The sequence below is a fragment of the Plectropomus leopardus genome, chromosome 17, assembly GCF_008729295.1.
Source record: "Plectropomus leopardus isolate mb chromosome 17, YSFRI_Pleo_2.0, whole genome shotgun sequence".
Classification (NCBI taxonomy): domain Eukaryota; kingdom Metazoa; phylum Chordata; class Actinopteri; order Perciformes; family Serranidae; genus Plectropomus; species Plectropomus leopardus.
Window position 1 is genome coordinate 19,880,185 of NC_056479.1, and position 24,723 is coordinate 19,904,907.

Sequence of the window (24,723 nt, forward strand, 5' to 3'; positions counted from 1 at the left end):
GCATGGTGCTTTGTGATCAAACTGCACATGTTAGAGTGTCCTTTACTTGACACCATCCCAAAGCACACCTGTGTAGTAATGATGCTGTTTAATCAGCATCTTGATATGTCCTACCTGTCAGGTGGATGAGAAAGTTGATGACAAGTTAACCCTTATGTCGTCTTAGGGGTCAAAATTTACCCATCACTAAGTTTAACAGCATGGAAACCCCTTTATTAATTTTTTTCAACATGAAATTCAGTGACTTTTTGAAGAATGACCCCAACATGAGAAAAAGTGAAACATTGTCTTTGTTCATATTTCCTTTAAAGCTGTATACCGACAGTGTAAATATCTTATATAGGGGTCATTTTTGACCCAGCATGTATAAAATCATTTTCACACCACAAATATAACACACCCACACACACAGAACAACATCTGCAAAGTCCATGCACACAAACTTGCATACTGTCCTAATTGTAAAGTATATACTATGTTGCTAATCACTGTTCTTGTTTCCCTATAATAATATCCATTCAAAATGACTTTTTGCACATTTCTTCTACTTTCTTAGGCTACACAAGTGATATATATTGCTAAAAAGTATGTTCACATCGATGCCATACCTTTAACAAGTATGATAGTATTAGATGTGATAGTGATAATAATAACAAACGTCTATTTTTATGACAGGTGTGTTGTTAGAAAAACGTCTGGATTAAATGCAGTCTTTCTGCACTGTAGAGAGGGAAAACCTAGACAGCCACAAAGTTTGCAACAGGTTGTTTCTTCGTGCAAAATAGAGTTAAAGTTACGACAACACAACGGTTGACTTGCTTAAAGTTTGGCTATATTGATTAAATGACGGTTAAACGAAGAGCAAAATGTAAACAAAGCTTTCTGAGAAGATATTAGCTAATTAGCTATATTAGCGAACTAAACACTTTAATGTCCAACATCTTTGTGACTCACCTTTTTTTGTGAAGATTTTGTCTTTCCTTTCTCTCTCCTTTCTTTCTTTCTTTTCTTTTTCCCAGACATGTTTTTTTGAAGCCTTAACTTTAGATTCAACTCCACCGACACACTCCCATGGATGTATTTCCCTGTTAGCAAGACCCGTATGCGCAGGTGTTAGAGGCAGGACCGCACCATTTCACCTAATTACAGGGGGGGGGGGGGGGGCTCTCTGGATGTTTACATTTTTTCGCCAGCTACAGATACTAAGTACGGGACCCCGGAGGTGACATGATTTGTTTTTGTAAACGCGCGCGCGAATTACTAATACAACAGTATAACACATAAATGCACTTTTTTAGCCAGCCAAAAGGTGATTGCACCTCCTATCTTGTCAATGAAAGGTTTCTGCTTCAAAAATGACTTGATTTTATTTATAGTGATTATATTTGACAGATTACAGCCCATCCAGTCCCTTTTACCTCTATAAAATACCTTTAAAGGACTAATACAACACATAAAATGCATGTATACATTTTTTTTATTATAAAAATTTTGATTTGATGATTGCGAAAAAAATGAGCAACATTTACAAAATGTTGGTAAAACACAATTGTTCGAAAACTGTCCCCTATCACCGATATAGTGCACTAAATAGTGTGTTTGCCATTCTGTAATGCTGTTCGAATTCTCAGTGGTTAATTTCATCCACTATATAGTGCACTATAAAATACCCACAATGCACAGCAAATCTGAGTGTACATACCAGTACATACGATGTACCCTACATTTAACTCACCTATACCACAATGCAATGCGGCCTTGTATTTCCGGGAGGAAAAAAATTCGACGTGATGTCCGAAATCTCGTTCGTTATTACCTATATAGTGCACTATTTAATACACACTACACAGTGATTAGTGCATGATTGAATGAGGGGATGGTTTCGAACACAGCTTACGTTTCCACTGACTGATGCTGTGCGACTTTTCTCGCAATGTTATGCAACCTCTTCTCTTGCGGTAACATTCGAAGAAACGATGGATGTTGAAAACATTAGCAGGTTTATTTCTATGGTACGGACTTTAAATTGGAATAGCACTTGACCTGCGACTGATAACATTTCACAAGAACACAAGGACCGTCGAGAATGCAGATTTATAAAGAAACTGCAATAGTTTCATCCTCCGTGGAGCATGCTAGTTAAAAGAAAATAAAACCTTACCACTTTTTTAGAGTTAAATTAGGACACAAATGTAAGCGCTGATAAATGATTTACAATTTAATCTAAATTCCTATAATGTAAAAAAATACAAGCTATATTATACAAAATATTTACAGTACTATGTATAAAAATATATATTACAGTGTAGTGGGTGGCAGACAGCAGCAGCTGCTAATAGACAGTAAGGATAGTAGACAGGTGTAAAGCCAGTGGATTGATATAAATATGAATATTGCACATAATATTAACCATTCCTCAGTCTTTTTTTAAGTCAATCCACAGGCTGCTAGAGGCAAAAGTTGGGAAAAATCTTAGTTTTTGAGTTTCATTACAATCTGTTCACCCATTTTCAATAAGTAAAACTTTTCATACTGGTCAAAGGTTACATACAAAATCTTTTAATATTCCTAAAGTTGTTTGTTTCTTTGGAAATTTGTATTTGAAAAAAATCTTGAGTACTTTATTAGGAGCTATACAGGCACATCAGTGTTTTACAAATGTAAGCTGACCCCACAGAGGAAAATCCTCCTTGGCCCTTTGAACCTGTGTGATAGATGTCTCTGTGAATACGAGAAGCCCCAGGATGTCTATCCAAAACCTCTTATACTCTCCCTGCACCCTGAGACTCAACGCTGAACCAACACATAGCCGACACGGTGACAAGTCTCCCAACACAAACCTCCGAAACAATAGGCCTGAAGCAGGGGGCGTGGGGGCCCTGCATCTGCTCTGTCCCATAAATACAGTATCTGAGGCTGAGCGTGGCACCTCGGGGGCCGTAGAAGAAGGATCAGCACCGGGATGTTCCCCTGACTCTGGAGAGCTGGAGCAGGTGTAGAGTTTCTCCTGGCAAAGAGACGGAGGTTAAACCTGAGATGGAGTTCAGACTTTGAACCTGACTAACACACTGAGCGGCTGTTTGAATGGATGAGGGGATGGGAAGAGAGAGAGGAGAAGTAAAGGGGAACTGAGGTAGATGATCTGTCTGAGAAATAGATGCACACGCACTCACACACTCACACTTAACACACTCAACCCCGGGGCGAAGTACGTTTCAGACTGATAGTAAATGAATTTGGCAAACTCACTGTGTCGGCTAATTGAGTATTTTATGTTTTTATCTCTAGTCAGCCCTCTTACTCTATATCCTCAGAGAAAAAAGAGATTACTAAAGTTAAAAAAAAAAGTAAAGAAGAAGTTCAGTGTTGATAGAACTCCCGTGTCTGTATTGTGTAAAAAAAAGCTGCCGCCAGCATCTTATAGCCTGTTTACACCTGATATTAACATGTGTTAGGTTATCTGATCACAAGTAGACACCAAAAAAATACAAGACTAAACGACTACCAAGACGCATTGTGATCCGATCACTCAACCCACTTGCTGAGGTGGACTGGGACTTGTTTTACCACATATCTTTTGTGGCATAATTGTTTATGTGTCCTGATTATAGACTGTCTATAAAGTTCCCCCAAAGTGCAACATTTCAGTCTCGATCGCCCCCTAGTGTCTGTCTGCAGTATAGGTCATTAAGCCCGCCCCTCCTTGTTAGTGAATGGGACATAAACTAAAACCTCAAAGTACACGCCAAATTAATTTTTCCCAAAGATGGTTCCTGTCACCGAAGGTAGTTCTCCTCACCCTGGTGTTTGTTCAAGTGATTGTTTTTATAAATTAGGTTTTAATTAGTTATTTAATTCTACAAAAAGGGGATTTTCTGCCATGGAGCTGCTCGCCATCTATGTTTTGGTGGGAACTCCACCATGACTCTGGCTATAAATGACATTACCAGTGCAAAATGAAAAAACAACAAAAAACAAAAAAAACACTTGACTTGGACACAGCATAGTGAGAAACCTCAAGCTCTATAACTACAGCCATCACCAATCATAAACACATACATTTTTGGCACTTTTTTGTAATTTCCTACATTGTAGAGATGGCAAAATTATCGTACAACTATTAAAATCGTACACCTGCAGTCAGCGGCTGACTTTAGCTCTAAATTCAGCCTATGTGAGAGCATTACTCCATTGAGCTTGTCATCTATTACTTAATATATTGGTTTGTGTTTTGTATTACTGATGCTCATTTACTGCTTTGTGTGTGCATGTGTGCTTTTTTATTGTAGCTTCTTGTTTGCACTATCCACTGCTGTAACAACACGAAATTCCCCTCTGTGGGACTAAAAAAGGATTGTCTTATCTTAGCTTATTTTAGCTTATCTTAGCTTATCGTATCCTAACAAAGGGAACAGCGTATGTCCAAAAATGTTGAACTTTTCCTTTAAGGAATACATAAGCTTTTCAAATTTAAGCATTACTGTGATTGCAATTTCAGTCTTCTGCGATGATAAAACCAGTTGAGAAAAAACAAAACAACAACTACTCAAACAAAGGTCTGAGCGTATTCTGACATGACCGAGGCAAATATAGAATAATGATATGTTTTGAAGCACAAACAGCCATTGTAAATCCATCCAAAGCGAGGCCAGTCTGGCACCGAGGAATTCACAGCTTTGGAAATGACTGTCTGCTGGCTCGCGGCAGATTCAGTCAAAATGAGGTCAGGATCCAGGCTTTGCTTTCATCAGACATTTTATTTGCTTTTCCCTCACGCTAATTGCTCTAGTTGGAGTTATACTGACAGGTTTGGACGCAGAAATATAAACAGCGAGATTAAAGAAACAAACAGGCCGCGGCAGTGTTGAGGAAACAAATACGGCGTGCAAGTTGTGAACTGTGCCTGCATGTATAGGACTGAGGTTAGATAATATATCTCAAGTGATGTGTTTGTGTGCATACATCTCTTCATCTTTACATTACTATGCGCTCACATTCATGTGTGGGCATTTATGCATGTGTGCAGACTACTTTTCCATCTGCGGTGCCTTCAGGTGCTGCTGCTGCATCCCTGCGTGTAGCACTGATAGAGATTTCCATAGCCAGAGGCCCGCTGATGCCGCGTACATGTGTCAGCCATTACAGCAAATTACAAATCCTCCTCAGCAAAGGCAGAATGTTCCACTCTCATTTTGCAATTTCCAGTATGAGGAAGAAGCTGTCGGCCATTTGCGATAGCCGCAAGATACCCGACAGAACCTCCTTAAAGCCATCATGACAGATCTTTGAAACCACCGCCCAGGAGATACTCATTTAGCGGTGCAGAGGCATGGCTGCAGTTTCCTACAAATGGAACCTTTTTATTGTGTCCTCAAATGAGACATTTACTAATAATGAACTCCAGATTGAAGACGTATGCATATCAGAGGGTTTTCCTACTGTTTGGATCTGGTTTTCTGTGCAAGGCGGATGTCATCAGTGGTGGATGAAGTACCTGAAAGCCATACTGGTGTAAAAGATTTCTTGCCAGAAAATGACTTTGGTGGAAGTTATAGTCACCTGTTATATTATTATTTGAGTAAAAGTCCTAAAGTATCTTATATTTACTGTACTTCAGTAACAAAAGTAATTGTAGGCTATTATATTTTCAGGAAGCAGTCAGAATTTTAAGAAAAACATACAAAAATGTAGCGTACACTTGAAGAAAAACAAGGTCTGATTCACAATTTAAAGGAATTTAAGAACAAAATCTAGTTTTTCCTTCCTCCCCATTCCTTTACTCCCCCCCCCCCCAACAAAAAAAAAAACATAAAAAACTTAAATACTATAACAAACTAGGTATTGTTACTTTGTTACATTACACCACTGGCAGTCATTATCCCAAAACAATCCAGTTTAACGCTCACATTGTGGCATCTAAAGTGCAGCTCCTTTGAAGAAATAAAAGATGTCACACACACACACACACACACACACACACACACACACACACACACACACACACACACACACACACACACACACACTGTCTGCTATATGTTAGATGCTGAATGGCCAAGCCCTCAGGTAGGGAGGCTCCATGAATACAAAAGCCAACAACAAAGCCGCTGTGATGCCCCACCCTTCTCCTGGAGCCTTCCCAAACTTTCATCTGCAAACGTAAGCAGTAAGAATGATGGATGGACGCCGAAAAAAATCGCTCTGATCTCTTCATCCACATACAAAGTTCTCCCCCCACATCTTCCTCTTCTCCTCCATCCCTCGCGTCCCGCCACCTTCACACAGGTGCATCGATCTTTTTTGCCTGCAGGAGGACTTCCAGACTCCCAGACTTGCCCTGCAGCTTTATATAGACATCAATGAAAGGATGAATGTACTAAAGATCTGAGAGGAGAGATGTTTGGAGCTTACGCAACAGCCTCAACGGCCTTGAAAGCATTAAACAGTGTTAGACTCACATAATGCCTCAAGTTCAACATGGGAGTAATTTATATTGGAGGAAAAGTTTGCAAGATTCATTCCAACTTCATGAGGGTTCAATTTGGGCAGCACCCAAAGCCAGAAGGTTCAATTACGCAACTGATACACATGTATAGAGACACAACCCACAGATAGTTTTCAAATAAACAAAAATGCATGCAAGCCCTGCTCAACCGCTAGAAACCAGCTGCACAGAGACATTTTCAATGTGTCTTTCATCTTGGCAATAAAACCTAAAATGCCTTTCCGGGGAGCAAGTCTGCACAGGAGTCTCTTTTTTTTTACTGTTATTTACCTTCTCTTAGTGCTTAATTGTAGCAGCAGAATCAGAAGAGCGAGGATCTGAAGAGTACAGGGGGAATTAAAGTGAATGACAATCATGTCATCGCACAAGCCGCAGACCGTTTGGGAAATGCCTTCTTTTCTAATCCGCAGCTCTGTGCTGAAAAGTGGGATCTGGTGGTTATTGGCTCCTAAGTGATATTGGGTGTGTTTGAAAGGGTGCAGTGGTGTAATGTAACAAAGTACATTTACTCAAGTATCATCCTTAAGTATGAATTTGAGGGACTTGTACTTTCGTGTAAGTGTATTTTCCTTTTCATGTCACTTTAACTAAATTTCAGAGAAAAATATTATACTTTTTATTTCACTTCATTTTTGTGTCAGCTTTAGTTACTTTACAAAAGAGTTAAGAAAGCGTTAAAGCGTAAAGTACAGCTGCAACAATTATTGATTAATCAATTAGTTGATTCACAGAAAATTAATTGCCAATTATTTTAGCAAACATTTAAGTTTTTTCTTTCTTTTTTTTCTTTTTCTTCCTCTTTCAATAATTTTGAGTATGGGGTTGTCTTTTCTACATTTTTCGTAAATGATTTTGAGTTATGGGGTGTTTTATTCTTTTTTTATTTTAATTTTGAAGTTTTTGGTGGGTTTTTAAATTTTTTTTATATAGTTTTGGCTTTTGGGAAATTTTTTTTCTTTTTTTTCCTACTATTTTTGAGTTTTTTTGGATTCATGTTTTTTTTTCTCAGATTTTTTTGCATTGGATATTTTTTACTTTTAATACTTAAACACATTTTCCTGATTATACTTAATTACCTCTACTTAAGTAGCATTTTCAATGTAGGAGTTCCACTTGTAACAGAGTATTACTACTTTTACTTAAATAAAAGATCTGAATACCTCGCCCACCACTGGAAGGGTGGAGGCGTAAGGCGAGGAAGGAGGTGTGAGGGGAACTCGCGTGTGCCTATATGTGTTTGTGTCTTCATGACAGAAGACGAGTGTGAACGAGGCAGAGCGAGAGAGAGGTTAAAAAAGAGACAACTGTGATTAGTTCGGTATACAGTTTCATGCCTCCCAGCTCACTTCGGGGGATTCACTAAGACGTGTGGCTGCAAATCTGACAGAGCTGTGAAGGTGAAACATTTTGAGCTGTGTCTGACTGTATATGTGAAGTCTGTCAATATGCGTGCAGAGACTTCTTTTCCTGGGGTGTTGTGCATGCATCCATGTGCCTGTGGAGGCCTATTGTTCCAGTCTGCGTGCACATGTACCGCTTGTGGTACCCGATCCCAGACTCTTACTTACTGAAATGCTTGTGGGCTGCTCCATGTGGCTTTCCTTCATTGAAAGGCCTCGTCGTCTTAAATGTTGATTGCCATGACGTCAGCCCCAAACCACAGCCCTGCCTTTTATGTGTCACTGTCACCATCTATTTCCGCCCAGTGTGTGAAAAACAACTTTCTTTCCATCTTTGCAGTTCACTGACACGGACGGTTGGACCGAACACTGTGCTACTGTTACTGGGCCAGAACCGCCACCCAAATGGATGTGCTCGTTAATTTTCACACTCACTCAGCTTCTTCAGAACAATTGGATGGGCAAAAGATGCGTGTGAACGAGCAACTGGGTGAATGTCTCATTAGTTAAGCGGGAACTAAGTGTTCATTTATGTAAGCAAGTCGAACCTGGTGGATCTCTGTAAATAAAAACAGCCATCAGATGGGTGTTAACTGACTGTAATTACTGGTGTAAAACCACAGCAGTTTGTCTCTCCACTCTCTGGAGTTTCCCATGTTTTTTGAATTCCAACCTGTCACATCGACTGTGAGAAAAGAGAGCTGTCATCCTAAAAAACAGAAAAAGAGCTGCTCTGTCCATTGACTCACTGTTGAGTCAGGTTGGCTAAAATAGTATCACCTGTCCGTGTGTGTGTGTGAGTGTGAGAAAATGTTTCATGCTGCAGAAACAGGAGATGGGCTTCTACCCTTTGGGGCCAGTCTGCATTTCACAGGAATGCAAAATCATGTGCAGCTCAAACAAGCAAACCATCAGCGAAGGTGCTGGCGGTTGTTTTGGCCAAAGGGGACAGGAGAGCAGCAAATATGTGACGCACCGGGAAAAAAAAAGGCCTAGTGGGAGATAAATGACCTTTAAAATTGGATATTTCACTGTAGGGATTGATGTTTTTTTAGCTTGAATTATTAAAGCATGGTTCAAAGTGTAAAATGTTTTTGGACAAACACTGCATTAGGTCATGTTTATCACTGTCCAAAGGTCTATTTAAATCATACACAGTCAGAAAAATTGGCTGGGATGGAGAGAAATTAAAACAATATTAAGACATTTGGAAATGTCATCTAAACGGCTGATATCCCCAAAACTCTTCCGCTCACAACAAAACAATCTAGATTGATATATAGCGCTACAGGTAAAAGGAAAAACAATATGTTTTTGTATTTTAGGGTGAACTGTCCCCCTAAAGGTGCCAGTGGGCAGACGCTATCTGCCTTACTGTCAGAAAGTTCCTCAAATGTCAAACTATTTCTTTAATTTATGGTGCAAAGACATTATTTGGATAAAGACTTTTACAAATCAGCACAGGTTCATCATTTTGACTCGCGGTCATGGCTAAGCTCCTCTGTCTTTAAAACACCACCACCACACCCTCACTTTGTCGTAAAGCTGATAATCACATTGGTTTGTCTGTGAGCCTCATTCCTGTGGGAATGTATTCTGAGTCTTTGACCTCTTTTTTTTAACCCCTTTACCAACACACTCACACACACAGTCACGCACCCTCAAACACAAATCTTCCTCTCCTTCCTGAAACTCTCATCTGGTCTCACTTTGGGTTTTGAGGTCTGTGTTTTTAGGGGACACAACAGAGCTGCGGGTCCAAACGACAGCAGGAAGGCTTTTCTGCGGACTTCCCTATTGTACATTCAAAACTGACTTGGATTCTGTTTTTACCAAGCAATTGATTATTCACTTCCTGCAATGTTTGTTACAGATACATATGGAGGAAAACACAAAGGGCACTCGCTGTCTTCACTGTCTTTAGAATTTGGGGTAATGTGGCGCTCCCTGCTCAAATCTGGGACACTGACAAGCCAATAGGGAGAGGCTGAGAGGTCGAGAGAAACCATTACTGCAGTGACTGACAGGCGAGTTTAGAGGGTATTTACTTTTCTGGCATAAAAGCAAAAGAATAGAGTTTGTCTGCGCCAGACATTGATGCTGAAGATAAACAAAGTATGCATTCAAGAGTTATTTTTGACATACACGCAGGTGATAAATGATAACTCCAGACGGGAAGTTGGCTCTAATCTAACGAAGTTGCCTTGAGAGGTAACATCAGTGTGTTTATATATGTGTATTTATGTGTTGCACAATGGGTGCTTAGGGGCATAAAGCTGGAGAGGTATGTGGAATTCCCCTCATTCATACAACCAGGGGGATCCAGATGTGATCATACAAATAAACACACACTTTAAATTTAAAATTTGGTCATTCTGTGGGGTAAAATACAGTGTTACAGACATTAGATGTGTTTTAAAGGAATTGTTTGAATTTTTTTGTTTGTACAAAGATCTGAAGCTTACTTGGGACTTGCAAAATACTAACCTGGACCTGACTCAGTGTCTTCTTGCACCTTTTACACTGCCTATTAAAGTATGGACTATCACACCACTATGCTGCCCTATCGTTCGATTGGTAAATGGAGGGACAGAGCTGCATTTGAGCCAGCAGCAGAAGTAACGGTGTCTGTGTAAACAGGACAGCCATCAGAACGGGGCCTTTGGCATGAGGGGTGTGAGATTTGGCCGATGTGTTATGTGTGCGACCCACCATGGAAGATTTCAAAAGCAGCCAACAACAGCTCGCAACTAGAAGAACAGCACCGAAAATGTCTGCACAACGGGGAGACAACAAAGTCCAGGAGGTCCTTACCCTCTAAGCAAAGGATGAGATCAGCTGCTATATAACAAGAATGGTGAAGGATTTGTATTTCCATGTTATGCTATGGTTATTGTTTAAAAAGGGCTGTTATATTCCACATTAGAGGCCAACGCTGTTGTGTTAGGGGCTGTACACATGCCATGTTTTTTTGCACACTCATTTCTAATGTTTTTAATGGAGACAGGTGGCAGGTGTCATGCACACATGTTTCTGAGCATTTATGTTTCAGGGCATGAGGGCTGTGACTTGCGGGTCCTGTATGTCGTATGACGAGGAACAACCAATCACGGCTGGCAGATATCTTTCCTTTTTTCTGTGAAAATCAGTCTGATAAATATGAAGAAGTGAAATATAATGCAGGGATAACCTGAGCTTTACATCTCTCTCACAGGCTATATTTTAGGCCCAATGCACACTTGAGAAACACCTGGAAGAAGATCAGGTTTGAAGTCAGGATTTATGGTATGAGGGCTATGATAAGTTGCTGATTATAGTCGCTCAGCAACCTCACATGCAAACTGCCTCTGCACTCATCGAAGTTAGCGCCCAACCTTAGATTTTTGAGGCAGTTAAAGCAACGGCATGTATTCAGCCCCTTGCACATCAAGCCTGTCATGCCTCTTTTGTTTCCACGACGCCGGCATGCTGTTTAAAATCCTCCACTGGAGGGGCATGGTGCTGATGTTGTTTGTTTCTGTGTAAAACTGCAAAGGCGCTGCCAAAAAAAAAAGAACTTTGTTGCGGCCCTATAGTGCGATATCTTTTTAAAAAGGGCTCCTGTTTCATCTTTTCTTACTTGATTTTTGGTAAAAAGTGTGCAAATGTAACATTGTCTCTACCTTTCATAACATCTTCTGAAGAAAACAGAACACCTCCGTAACCGACTCATAATGCTGGAAATGATTATAGGTTCCTGATTGGGTTATAATTAGCTCAGGCACCTCTGAACATTTTCTGCACAGAAGTTAACAATCAGCATGACCGAAGGAGCAATTTTAACTATTAAGACCACCCATCTCTGGGGGCCTCTGGGGGTGTTCACAAAATTTCATACAGACTGTATGTATATATGCATCGCAAAGACATACAAAGGGAAAAAAGTGTGCACAAAAATGCTTGTTGTCTCCTATGGAGCACACTGGGATTACTAACCAAGATGACAGAGGATGAGCAGCCACAAATTGCAGGGAGCTGGGGTTTGCAGGGTGGGTGGAGGTTGGGTGGTTGGTGGGGGGGAGGGGGACGGTCTATGGCACCGTACTCAGGGAAAGACTGAGGTAATTACTTTCTTCTTCTCAGTAGTGTTCAGTCTCTGTCTGCGCAAAGACGTTTTTAGAGTGCCATAAACCTCTCCAGACGTCAAAGGCCCCTGACATTTCTGGACACACAAATAGAGCATTTTCCACATTTCATCACCGCTCTGACTATCTAAGCCGAGCATCCTTTTAAATCACTCAGCCCAAATCCCAAACCGTCCTGATATTTCCATACTCTGAAGACGGCGCATTTGATAAATGTTTCCTTGCCTGGGGCTCACTTTTATCTGAGGCTCTATTTGATCATTTCTTAAAAAACAGACTCTAAAAAACTCACGGCAAACACAACATAGATGTTTGACAGGACGCACAGAGCTTGTCCACAGTTTTTTTTCTAGATCACTGTGCCCACCTCTCAAGCCCACAGTCTCTGATCAAGGATAAAAGTTGACATGTGGGCACAGAATCAGCCGGTCTTTCTTCTTCTGCTTTAAACCCTCTTTCTTATCCCACAGTCGATCCCCAAAAATAAGGACCCCTCTCCCTGATCTGCGTGAACAATACCAGTGCCACACACCTCAAGTACTCCTTTGAAGCTTTCAGACCAACCTGTGCTGCCGTCTCCGGGTCTTATCTCCCCGAAACAGATCAGACTGCAGATAGTGAAAGATGTTTGCAAATACATATATGTTCAAAACCTCCTGTGTTATTGAAGCTCAGAAACAGGAATGTGATCGTGTGATAAAGGTGACAAAAAGCCGCCGAAGCCATTGAAGATAATCTTTGAGTTTTCTTATTGTTTATTTCTTTACTGCCCTCATACTTGGGATTTTATGGGGTGCTTTTTGGCTTTCCTGTGGGCTCCCTCCCATGTTTAAACTGTTGACATTTTGTTGGAACGAACAGAAAGTTGAGGTTTTTCATTGTTTCTTCCTTGTTGTAATTGTGTTTTTATTACTTCTCATTCCACATTTACAGTGTTTATAACCAACACACGCTGTCAAGATATGCATTTCATTTACCCACACTGCATTAAAATCTGTTTATACGCTCAGTAAACTGCATATTTCACATTGTGGTTCACTGCCAGGTCTTTCAGAGAGGACAGGCAAAAATATGCTCATTTTAGAGACTGTACTTTATTAATCAGAGGGGTTGGCTGGGATGTGACTTTTTTTTCAAATTAATTAATTTATTTTTTAATCTTGACTTGCCCTAAAGCCGCAAATGTTTTTCCTTGAGTCTCTGTGACTGAATGGGGCATAATGTGTGACCCTCCCTTTCCCATAAATAATCATATTTTCTGTATATCCACACCAAAAATAGGTAGTATTGGAGCCAGTTTCAATGAGCAAATAGCACGAGCGTTATCACCAAAACAAACAGCTTGCTTCTTAACACTTCAACATCCTGCTCAACCCTTTATTTTGAGTCACTACATCTTCATGAAAAATGTTTTGGGTTTAACTCATCCTGGTTGAGGTATCTCTACCACTTGCTTTGAGTATGCTATGCTAAAAACATCCACTAGATGTCACTGTTTCTCAAACCTGTAGGCCTTTTCAGCTGGTACGAAAGTTAATAACCACGAAAAATAAAAATCGCACCAGATGTGAGGGCTCTGTGTAGTAGGATTATAAAATGAACATATATCTTTTCTACAAATGTAGTATCTAGTTTCATAGGTCTCACTTAACAGATATATGTAACTTTGTACAAAAAATAAAACAGTAAAATAATTTTATTGGTTTAGCGGCTCATTTGGCCTTTTATGGTAAAGGCAGTGAAGCTAAGCTAATGTAATTTAAATTGACTATTTGCTTAGATATAAATGAACTTCTTAATGTTATCTATTGTATATATGGAAAATGAATTTTGACAATCTGATTTTTTTACCGTCTAAAGCCATGCTCATCCAAACAAATTCACAATTTTATGAAATAAAAATGGATAAATGCTCACTGTTGTTAATACCATATATTTAGTGTTATTCCATCATATGTCTGATGAAAATAAATATATAAGTTTGATTTTTTTCACTATTTCTGAGATGTTTTCAAAAAATTGTAATGGCATTTTCTAGAATACATCTGTGAAAACAACACTAACACTGATAATACGACTTATTCCATGATCTAAAATTGATATATTTCGGCATACTAACATATTAAAAGCCTTATTTGTAATTTTGATTTTTACCATTACCATGATGGTCATCTCAACTGTTAAATAAAGGGCCTACACTTAAAAAACGATGGGGTCTGTTTAAAAAAAATAGGCATTTATTTGAAATTATAGCCCCACGAACTTAAAAAAAGACTCTTTTTCCAGGACTACAAAGGGTTAAGTCTCTTTGAAACACACATGTTTTTCTGACTGAAATACAATAACACCCAACCTGGAGTGCCTTCAGTTTCCAGCACTTTCTCTTGATCCAGAGCGGAAATCACATTCCAGTGTCATGTATAAAAGCATTGTTTATCCTTCCAGTCATTACAGATGTTTGGCCGACACATGTGGTCTGTAACATGTGGAGGGCAGCCCCACCGTGTACGGATGGAGACATCATACATAGAGGGGTAACGCACACACTGCATATTACTCCCTGATGAAAGGGCTTTTCTCTATTTCTGTTACAGTCATGCATTCAGGAGCTTTAGTCCTCCCACAAAGTGATCACAGCCTCCGTTGGTGTGTGAAGCGGAGCCACTGGATGACAGATGTTTTTAGGGAATACTACCTTGATGAAACTGGGTATAATGTTGTGGCGTGTGGACACAGAATGAGACTTTTTTTTTTGCTCTGTGGCTCAAAACAGAAGCAGGTGCAGTGCCCGTAAACATCCACATCTAAGCAACAGGCCTCATATACGTTTCAATTAAAACAAGATGTCCCTGCAAATGAGTCACACACACACATATGTGCTTAAATTGAAGCCTGAGGCTCGCCCTTTGGGATTGGGGAGGACTTTGGAGTAATGGCGGTTTAATGTAATTAAGGATTTGATTACAAGCAGGATGAGCCCCAGAGGTAAGTGGAAGGAAAAGTGTGGTTACGATTCAAGTCTGTCTCGTGATTCTATCGGAGGATTACCACTTCCTCCTTCCTGTTTGCTTCCTCTTGGCCATCCAGCTGTGCTCAGATGCCAGCGAGAAAGAGTGTTCTCGCAGATAGCAAAATTTAATCACAGTCCTGTGTTTTGGGGCCATTTCCTTTTCCTCCCTGTCTCTCGTTCTCACGTCTGATTTCTTTCAAAAACATGGAAAGAAGGCAACGAGCAACTTAACAAGACATGGCCCGTACACCAGCAAAATAAATTACATGAAAATAAGCACACATACAAAGTTAAAAACAATCAAGAAAATGATGAAACCTAATTTAAAAAAAGTGTGTATTCATTTAATATATTAAATTTTTTGTAACATAATTTTAGTTATTTGTTTTTTTTTTTTATCCTAAATATTGTTTTCTGGACATTTTTTATAATAATTTCCTAATAATCTTCACCTCTTTTTAAAAATAATTAAATAAATAAATAAATAAAGTAAAAATAATTCTTAGTTAATTTTTCTTATTACCTTTTACCACCTTTTTGCAATTTGTGGGACATCTCCTGCCAAGTTTGTCATTGTTTTTTTAACGTGTTTTTTTTTCCTACAGTGATGCATGTTTAAGTCATTAATAAGCAAACAAATAGATTCCTTCCCCTTTCCCCTCAGATGCACTCCTCTTTCGCTCTCTCTCACAGTGAGTAACTTTCGACCAGGGATATACAAGTAGAAAAATAAATAAATACAAAATAAGAGGAAGAAAAAATCTCACATCTGGTTTATCTTTGTTTTTTGGTCTCTGACTGTTGTTGCGTTTTTTCCCTATTTCTCCCAGACATCAGCCCTGAGGACAGTTCGATCTGTGTGCCAGCTGTCTGAGAATCTTGAGACGAAGGTATCTAATCAGTCACGAGGAAGGTATTACTTCATCATCACTTCAGACAAAATACAAACATTTAAAACAATACTTTTGCAGCTGTTCCCTCTGAAGTGAATTCAGCAGTTTGGATCTCACAGAAAAAATCATCATCACGTCAAATGTGCAAAACAGTCTTTGCCTTAAATGCCATGCCACTACACATCATTACCATCTACGAATGTTTGCACTTCCTTTCTTAATCCTCTGCCTGACACTGCAGCTTTCATCTCCCCCTCTGATCTTCCAGCCTTTGAAACGAGCAGCTCCACACCTGCTCCGTCTCAGACATTTAAACAGCACACGAGCTGTTGAACGCACCCCCACATCCTTCTTTGTTTATAATACCATCACTTCACGAGCCAAGAAGAGGCAGGTTTACTGAGTAGGAAAACACAGAACACGCCCGGGTCTGGACTGATGTCTGAGTTTTACTCAAAGGTTATCCAGATAATTTCAAGATCCTAAAACAAGCTTGCCAAGAGAGAGGAGATACAGACATGATGCTCAGATATTAACTGTATCCTAATCACTGGATTTAGCAAAAATGTCAAAAAAAAAATCCACAAATTAACTTTTTTTTGTGATTCAGTAGGAGCTTTTTTACTTAGTGTTAGGGAAGTCTTTACAATTACTGAAGTACACTTTATTTAGTGGTTCTCAATCTTTTTCACATCAAGGGTCTCTAGATCGATACACAGTGGGTCATTGACCCCAATTTGATAAGACTTCAGAGACCTTCATCTGAAAACATGCTGTGTGTTACATATGATTAAAATCACAGTTCTGTATTTGTCAGCTACTTTTGAGGAGATAACCGTGAGGGAAGTCAGACCCATGCACACTCTTAGGACAAACAGTGTGTTTTGGGGTTTTTTTTCCAACATTTGTAGGACACATTTTAAGTAAAGGGTCTGGACGTCCCTCCCTAAGAAATTTTGGGTGTCTTACCCTTAATTTCCTGCATTCTGGTGTTTTTTATGCAACAGGTTGTGCCTTTAAAAAAGCATCAACTTATGGTGGAAATCACGGCATAAATATGACTAGTACAGCTGCATAGGGGCCCCTGGGGTGAGAGTATGGGGGGCATTCTGTAATTTGCCATATAGACCCTAAAAAGGCAAACCCATCTCCATTATGGTCCTATTTTTTATTTTTGTATTAATATATGGAGCTCTGGTTGGATCCTAAAAAAATGTCTGGAATATAAGGAAAATATGTGTGTATAGTGGCCCTCAGAAAAACACAACAATTCATAAAACAAAACGAAAAAAAGTCATGCTTTTTGAAATGTTTTGTTGTTGTGAAATTTTGTTTTCTGAACTGCTTCGCCATAAATGTTTTGGGGTTTTTTTGCTTTGAATACATGGAGCTCATAGTGGGATATTCTTCTCTATTCACTCTTGAGAGAACAAACTTCTGCTACAGTATTACTTTGGTTCAGTTCATTTAAGATTGTTTTCAGACACATAGCACCATCAACTGTCAGGACCATGCAATTACACTTTTTAAGGATTTGAAGTCTGCACACTGTTCAACATGTTTTCCTGGATCCTGAGTGGTGCACTAATGTAACTTATGGTACTAGTGAGAAATTAACTCGTATCTGCAGCTCTTTGCTGGTGAGGGTGTTAAATATTACAGTATTTCTGTATAGCACAAATTCAATGTGGTTGAACTTGGATCCTAGTTGTTGGTACTGTGTATCTGTGCTACTGATTTTTAAAAAAAGTGGTTCAGACCGGTCTGCTCTTGCTGCCCAGTGAGGTCAACGTCCATCAGCGCTCCGGAGCTCCATTTGGCTTTGTCCAGGAGCACTTCATCCACTGTCCTCACCGTCAGCAGCAGACAAGTCTCCGCTCTTTCACAGCTCACCTCTCTGTCCATCCACCTTTTCTGAGAGAGAAAAGGCCAAAGCAAACAGTGAGTTCAAGGTGCATAATAAGAGCGAAACGTACTGTATGTGTTTACAAGATAGACTCACCTTTAGGGATGAATGTCAGTGAGCTGCTGAATATTCAGAAGCGTGAGAGTCCTTCTTTTGGTCCATCATACAAGAACTCATGGCCCAATCCATTGCCACACTTCCCACAACAAACCTGGGGTATTTAAATCAAGAAGGTTAAAATCAAAACTTTATAGATCACATGATTAACCCGTTGAAACCTCAGCAAATTAGCTTGATTTATTTTAAAAATAAACAGAATAAAAGCAATGAGCAATGAAATAAGAAATGACCCAAACATTTGCAACAAAAAAAAGTGCAAGAAAGGGGTTAAAAAACAGCAAACAAACAAGGAAATTGCCTGGAAAAAGAGCTTTAAAAATACTAACAATAATATGAAAATATGATAATTTATAAATATAATTTTTTGGACAATTTTCACTGCCTTTTTTTAAGAAATAATTTTTGAAATCTGTCATTTCTTGCAATTTGCAGAACAGTTCTCACTTGTTTCCCCATGAAAAAAAAAAGAATGAAAACAAAACAATTTGCTTAAAGATCAAATATTTAAATACTTGTGGAGGCATTTCAATGCATCCATCATCAAGTGAAGTAAATCTAGGTTTGGAAGGGTTAATAACAGGCAGTGTTGACAGATGTAGTCTACCTTTAGGGGTCCCCATGCCTCAGGGTGTTTGGAGACACTGTCCTCATGGATTGTCTCTGAGAAAGCGGGCCAAGGAGAAGAGTGCTCGAACTTTGACGTGCTGGAAAATAACTCGTGTCCACATTCAGAACAAACATAAATACCTGAGAGGAAAACATTATTATTACGTTATTGATCTTTACTCTCACCACAGAGGGACTTCATGCTTCTTTTCTACTCACCAGGTTGGAAATGATCTTTATATTCTTCTCCACCAGAGAAAGAGCAATATGACATTTCATCCATTTCAAATATGTCTGAGTCTTAAAACTAAATTAGATTTTTCTGCAGTTTAAACTTTATGTTTGCTGAGTGTCACCCGGCTGGAGCTGGAAAAAAACCTGCACGTCCAGATCAAGTGTCAGCAGCTCTGTCCCCCTTGTGTAAGGTCTGACCTTATTCTCATTACTTCCACTCGATGGCAGTGTTGAGCAGATGACTCAGACTGTCTGGTCAACCCAAAGTATGTTTTTAACTTTACAGTAACAGTGTTTTAAGATTGAGTGGGATTTTTTTGGTGAAGTTTAGCAGTGAGGATTGCAGATTACAAACGGCTGAAAATTTTCTTTTAACTTTTTTTTTAAATCAAGAGCCAAATTATCCGTAGAGGACTCATCTTCTCCAAAAAAAGGAGCAGATAATTAAAACTAGTAAAAATACTAAATATAGTAGTTTCATGTCACAGTGTTTTTCCAACACTGTTTGACAGGTAGCAGATTGCCCAGCACCTGCTAATGTGTGCTCACCAAAGGTGTATATAGTATTTATATATATATATTTTTAATCTGATTTATATTTGTAATATTTTATACTTTTTGGCGCTCAGATCACTTCCTTTTGCATTTTATTTTATTAAGTCTGACCTTATCTTTCTCTGATAACTGAATATATGCCCACCTTATCGATGTTCCTGATGCTCAGGAGGTTTTCATCAGGAACCGAAACACCCCCAGAGGTGTCTTCCTCTCCACTGAACTGACCTGGTGATTTAAATCAGTAAAAACAGTGAGTACAGCAGTTAACTTTTTAAAAAAAAATAATAAAATAAAATAAAATAAAAAAAATAAAATAAATAAAGTATAATGATAATAAAATAAAATAAAATTCTGTTTTACCACATTCTTGTCGCAGAGGGGCTGCTGACTACGGTGGCCGACACAAAACATGAATGGCCCTGTATAGAGTCAGTGTTTGGTTTGTCCGTTTTGGGGCAAATGCAGAGAGATGGCAGTGCAACATGGCGATCTGTATAAACAAGACCCAGCTCCCTATGTTGATGTGAATTCAAGGGTAACGAAAACACGATTTTGTCATCAGATGATTAAACACTACAGAAATATTATATTACATTTAATTTTTGCCCCTATATCCCCCTAAATCTTACACACAGGAACTTTAAAACTAACATTTCATGTCAAAGATAATATAGTAATAAACATAATTTTTTTAGAAAGAGCATTATATTACATTCATCTCAAGAGAACAGTCATACTCTAAAACTGAAATATAATTATACATTTTAATAATAATATAATATATAATAATAATATAATAATAATAAAAAAATAGTAATCATGTCGCTAAACTTGAAATACAGTTCAATCCACAAGTGACTCACCTGTCACTGTGTCATTACTGACTTTGTTGTGTTACATGTTACCAGCAGTAAACTAAAATTACTCAATTAGAAAAATATATTTACAGTAGTATTTGACAAAAAAGGTTTCGAGTCCCACAGGCTCAACTGAACAGGTTTAAGATTGTGGAATCGACAACAGCAACTTCCACTTGTGGATTAGCTAACAGATCTGAAATCCTGACAAACTGATTATCCAGCGTGAACTGCTCCCCTGGTGTAGAGTGACTACATGACTGTGCCTGTTTGTCTTTGCCCTCTTTGATTCTGATGAAGACACACACAGTGCTGTTGAAACATTAGCCTATTTGCATAGTTTCGGCTGTGAACTCAAGCGTGCTCTACTCCCTTTCTTCTTTGTATTTTTGTATTCATGTGGAACTGCTGACATCCTGGATCGCAGTACAAACTTTAGAGTTTTTTCTGATATTCAAGTAAAATCAAATCAATCGGTTAAATGAAGAATAAAAACATCAGCTAATGTTAAGGACTTTTTTATTTTAAAATAGATGTATTTCATTTGTCATATCAGTCATTGGGACCCATTTACATAAAGCTTCTCAAGAGTGAAAATAGCATTATTACTCGTTTTGTGCATAGTGCATTAAAAGCAGCAGGTAGGCTGTTGTCGATGAATAAATTAAAAAACTACGGAATGAGCAATCTTCATGTTCTGTAGTTTTTGATTCGTAGTTTGGTATGATATTTCTTTCTAACAGACTGGTATGCTCGTTTTTTTTTTTACTCTCACAGTTTGGTGGAAAACAGAAGAGCCACAGGCAGAAATGCGGAGGTAAATTAACATGATTCGTATCCCAGTAAAAAAGAAAAATTTTTAGAACCACAAAACATCTCAGTCATTTTAAATAAATGTAAAAGTGATGAGACACTGTGCAATCAGCGTCGCTATCCTGAGATAGTGATAAATAAAAAGGTATTGAGCTCAGTCCTCTGTTCTCGCTGTCCAGTGTGGCCACCGTTCATCAGCGCTCTGGCGCTCCCAGATTGGGCTTTATCCCAGAACACGTCATCCACTGTCCACACCTTCAGCAGCGCAGAGAAACGTCTAAACATCCAGCAGCACTTCCCTCTCACAGCTCACTTTACTGTCCATCGACCTTATCTGCGGGGGAGGGGAGAGAACCGTTTCACAGGTTGTACACTAAAGCCAGTGCATCTGCAGTGGCTTGCAAAAGAATTCAGCTCCTTGGCATTTTTCCTTTTGTGCTGCATGGATATTTTCTTGTAATGGACTGCTACAAAAAGGTCAAAATTCATGAAGTAATATGAAAAAATTAAACAGTTTTAAGATAAAATAAAATAATAATAATAAAGACTGAGAAGTAGTGAGTACATATGTATTCACCCCCTTTGCTATGATGCCCCTAAATCACACTTGGTGCTAACATTTGCCTTCAGAAGTCACACAATTAGTTAAATCAAGTCCATCTGTGTGCAATCTGAGAGGAGGTCAGAGAGTTTGCAGCACCGTAAAGACCAAGAAGCTTTCCAGGGGTCAGGTCAGGGACAAAGCTCTGGAGAAACTGTGCAGATTAGTGTTGGGTTATTAAAGAATATCTGAAACTTTGAACGTCCCAGCATGTGTAATAAAACCCTGATCTGTACTTCGCCAGGACTTTGTACCTGACTTGTTTGGGGTTTTATTTTGAGCTTTGTCTTTGTTTTGTTTTTTATTTTGCATTTTGTGACTGGTGTCTGTGAAAGGTGCTATATAAATAAACTTTGACTGCTCCTTGGGTCTTCATGGTGCAACTAAATTGGAGCACCTGGTCTTAATTAGTGGTGTCATAGCAAAAGGGGGGTGAACACAAATGAACACACCAGTTTCAAGTTTATTATTTTAAAAACAAGTTTTGTTTCACGACACTTCACCAGTTGATTATTTTGCGTGATCCATTACAAAAAAGAATTTAAAGAGCGGCTTCAATCTGGTGTTATATGATGATATAACCTGGCCATCGTACCTTTAGGGACGAACTTCAGTGAGCTGCTGAATATTCAGAAGCGAGACAGACCTTTGGCTGGCCCATCATTCACAAACTCGTGACCTAGTCCATTTCCACATTTCCCACATCGCACCTGTAACCACACATTAGACATCTGAATCAGGATGGTGTGCATTTTCAGTCAACAGTTGATACATTAAACAACTGCTACTAACTTTCAGTATTATACTAAAAAAGAAAAAATGCTAAAAAAAGTGTGAAAATGTGTTGACTGGAAATGAACGTAGTACGCTTACCCTGAGCATCATCTGATGAACTAAGATAATCTATTTTACTTTGATTGTACCTTATATGCTCCAGGTCTCTCTTGATGTTTAGACACACTGTCCTCATGGATGGTCTCTGTGAAGGCCGGCCAGGGAGACGAGTGTTCGTACTTGGAGCGGCTGGTGAAAAGCTGGTGATCACACTTGGAGCACACATAAATCCCTGAGGGGTAAAGAATAGGGGATGTCGGTTGGCGTGCAACATGAGGAGAGAACTATTTTAATACAAACTCTATTTGGCTGAACCTAACACAGGCTTACCATGAAGTTAACACCAACCAACCAACGTTAACCCTTTACAACCTGAGCAAACTGGCTTAATTTCTTGCAAAAACATGGAAGGAAGGCAATGAGCAAATAAAGAAGACCCAAAAAATTGATAGAAATTAGTACAAGAAAATAAAAAAGATGTCGAAAGATATTTTTGTTTGGTTTTTTTTCTTTTTTAAAGGCAAACAAGATTTGGAAAAAGTGCTTAAAAGATTATAATAATTTTGTAACAATTAAATATGTCATTATGATGATGATAACTTTGTTTTAAGTAGCTATTTTTCTATTTCATAATAATAATATTAATAATCTAAGTTTACTGATTTACTGATGCAATTTGTGTAACATTCTTAACCAATTTGTTTATTGCTTTTTAATTTTTTTTAAAGAAATCACACCACTTTGCTCAATGTTTAAACTTAGAAATATTTGTGAAAGGCGTCTGAAAGCAGCACGAGATTTAACATTAATTTAACATAGATACAAATGAAAGTTGCGATCATGATTTGATCAATTATATTTTAAAAAGGTATGCAATATCCATATTTAACTTTTTGTATATTTTTGTGGCACATAATAAAGTGATGAGTATAACTGTTTAGGGATGTATTCAGAGGAAGTTCTCATTTATTGTAGCTACACAACAACCAGTTTTGTAACGACACGTTGTGTAACCTGAAAAGGGATTACAAGATGTGTGCAGGGTTTTTCATAAATAGCGTGCACATCAATATAGTTTTCTGTGACCATGTGAACTGTGAGAAACCCTCTTAAACTGTGTTTTTGGTGGGTAAAGCCTTCATGGACAGCAGTGAGTAGTTTCATTTGACCCACACGGCTGCTAAATTACTTAGCATAACAATAAATAGTTAGCCAACAGAGGCTAGCTAGTTATCGTTAACTCTTCTCGAAACAGCACAACTTTTCGACACATTCTAAATAAAGCAAATAAAGTTAAACTCATGAAGGTACCTGGTTTAAAGTGGTCTTTATAGACCTCTCCACCGAAGAACCTGCAGAACGACATCCCTCCTCTCTCCGGTTGGACTGGTGTGTCCGGTTTTCGTCTCTACGTAGTTAAAAGTTAACCGGACCAGAACGGCCCGCGAGTAACAACAGGACATCCGGTTTGAGACTACGCCTCCAAAATAATACCATAGAAGTTAACATGTTATAAAAGTGTATTTTTGAATTAAATAAATTCAGTAATCATTCAGTAATTAATATGAATCAGCTAATTTACAATAATAATAACAATGGTGGTGATGATGATGGTGATAAGATACTAGGTTAATAGTAGATTTATTGGTCATTTCTTAAAAAGTAGCTCCAAAAAATGAAAATAAAAATGTATTGAGGTGTATTATGCTTTGTTTGTATGGGTCTTATCTTGAGGTCAGAGGTCTAGGGATGATTACGTCTCGGAGTCAGATGAGTAGAATATTGATACTAGGCTTAAATGACATGGACTGTGGCCCCTTGGGGGTTATTTTTGTGTTTACTGATGAATGTGTAGATGCTTGTACCTATATAAGAGACATGCATGAGTTGTAAGACAGAGATTCACATTGGTCCCGATTGGACAACAACACCCACCCCCTCCATCAGCTCCTGGTCCAGCACAGGAGCACACGGACCAACAGACTCAGACCACCCACCTCAAAAACTGAGCGTCACAGAAGGTCCTTTCTCCCAGTGGCAATAAAACTGTACAACTCATCTCTGTAAATTCACTGTCATCCTTCCACACTCACTGCACAGTGTCAGGTTATTTCATAATAACCTGACACTTATTGTACAGTCTTATTTATTTCTTGCGCACTGCTCTTTGCAATATGTATATAGTTTTATTCTGTCATTATGTGCACTATGTGCATTGTCTTGTTTTTCTTACCTGTTTGTTGTTGTTGAGTGGAGCACTGT

At 38.7% G+C, this 24,723-nt stretch overlaps 1 protein-coding gene and 1 pseudogene across 1 annotated transcript; both read right to left on the reverse strand.

Moving 5' to 3' along the window:
* Positions 1-2,936: 2,936 nt before the first annotated feature.
* On the reverse strand, positions 2,937-18,928 carry LOC121956219 (annotated as a pseudogene).
* Positions 18,929-20,715: 1,787 nt separating this feature from the next.
* Positions 20,716-23,894, reverse strand: LOC121956220 (methionine-R-sulfoxide reductase B1-A-like). The gene is made up of 4 exons (XM_042504349.1): positions 23,773-23,894; positions 22,551-22,693; positions 22,223-22,337; positions 20,716-21,360 (listed from the first exon to the last, which is right to left on the reverse strand). The coding sequence occupies exons 1-4, from the start codon at positions 23,825-23,827 to the stop codon at positions 21,341-21,343; spliced, it is 333 nt and encodes a 110-aa protein (XP_042360283.1). The 5' UTR covers positions 23,828-23,894; the 3' UTR covers positions 20,716-21,340.
* Positions 23,895-24,723: the final 829 nt, after the last annotated feature.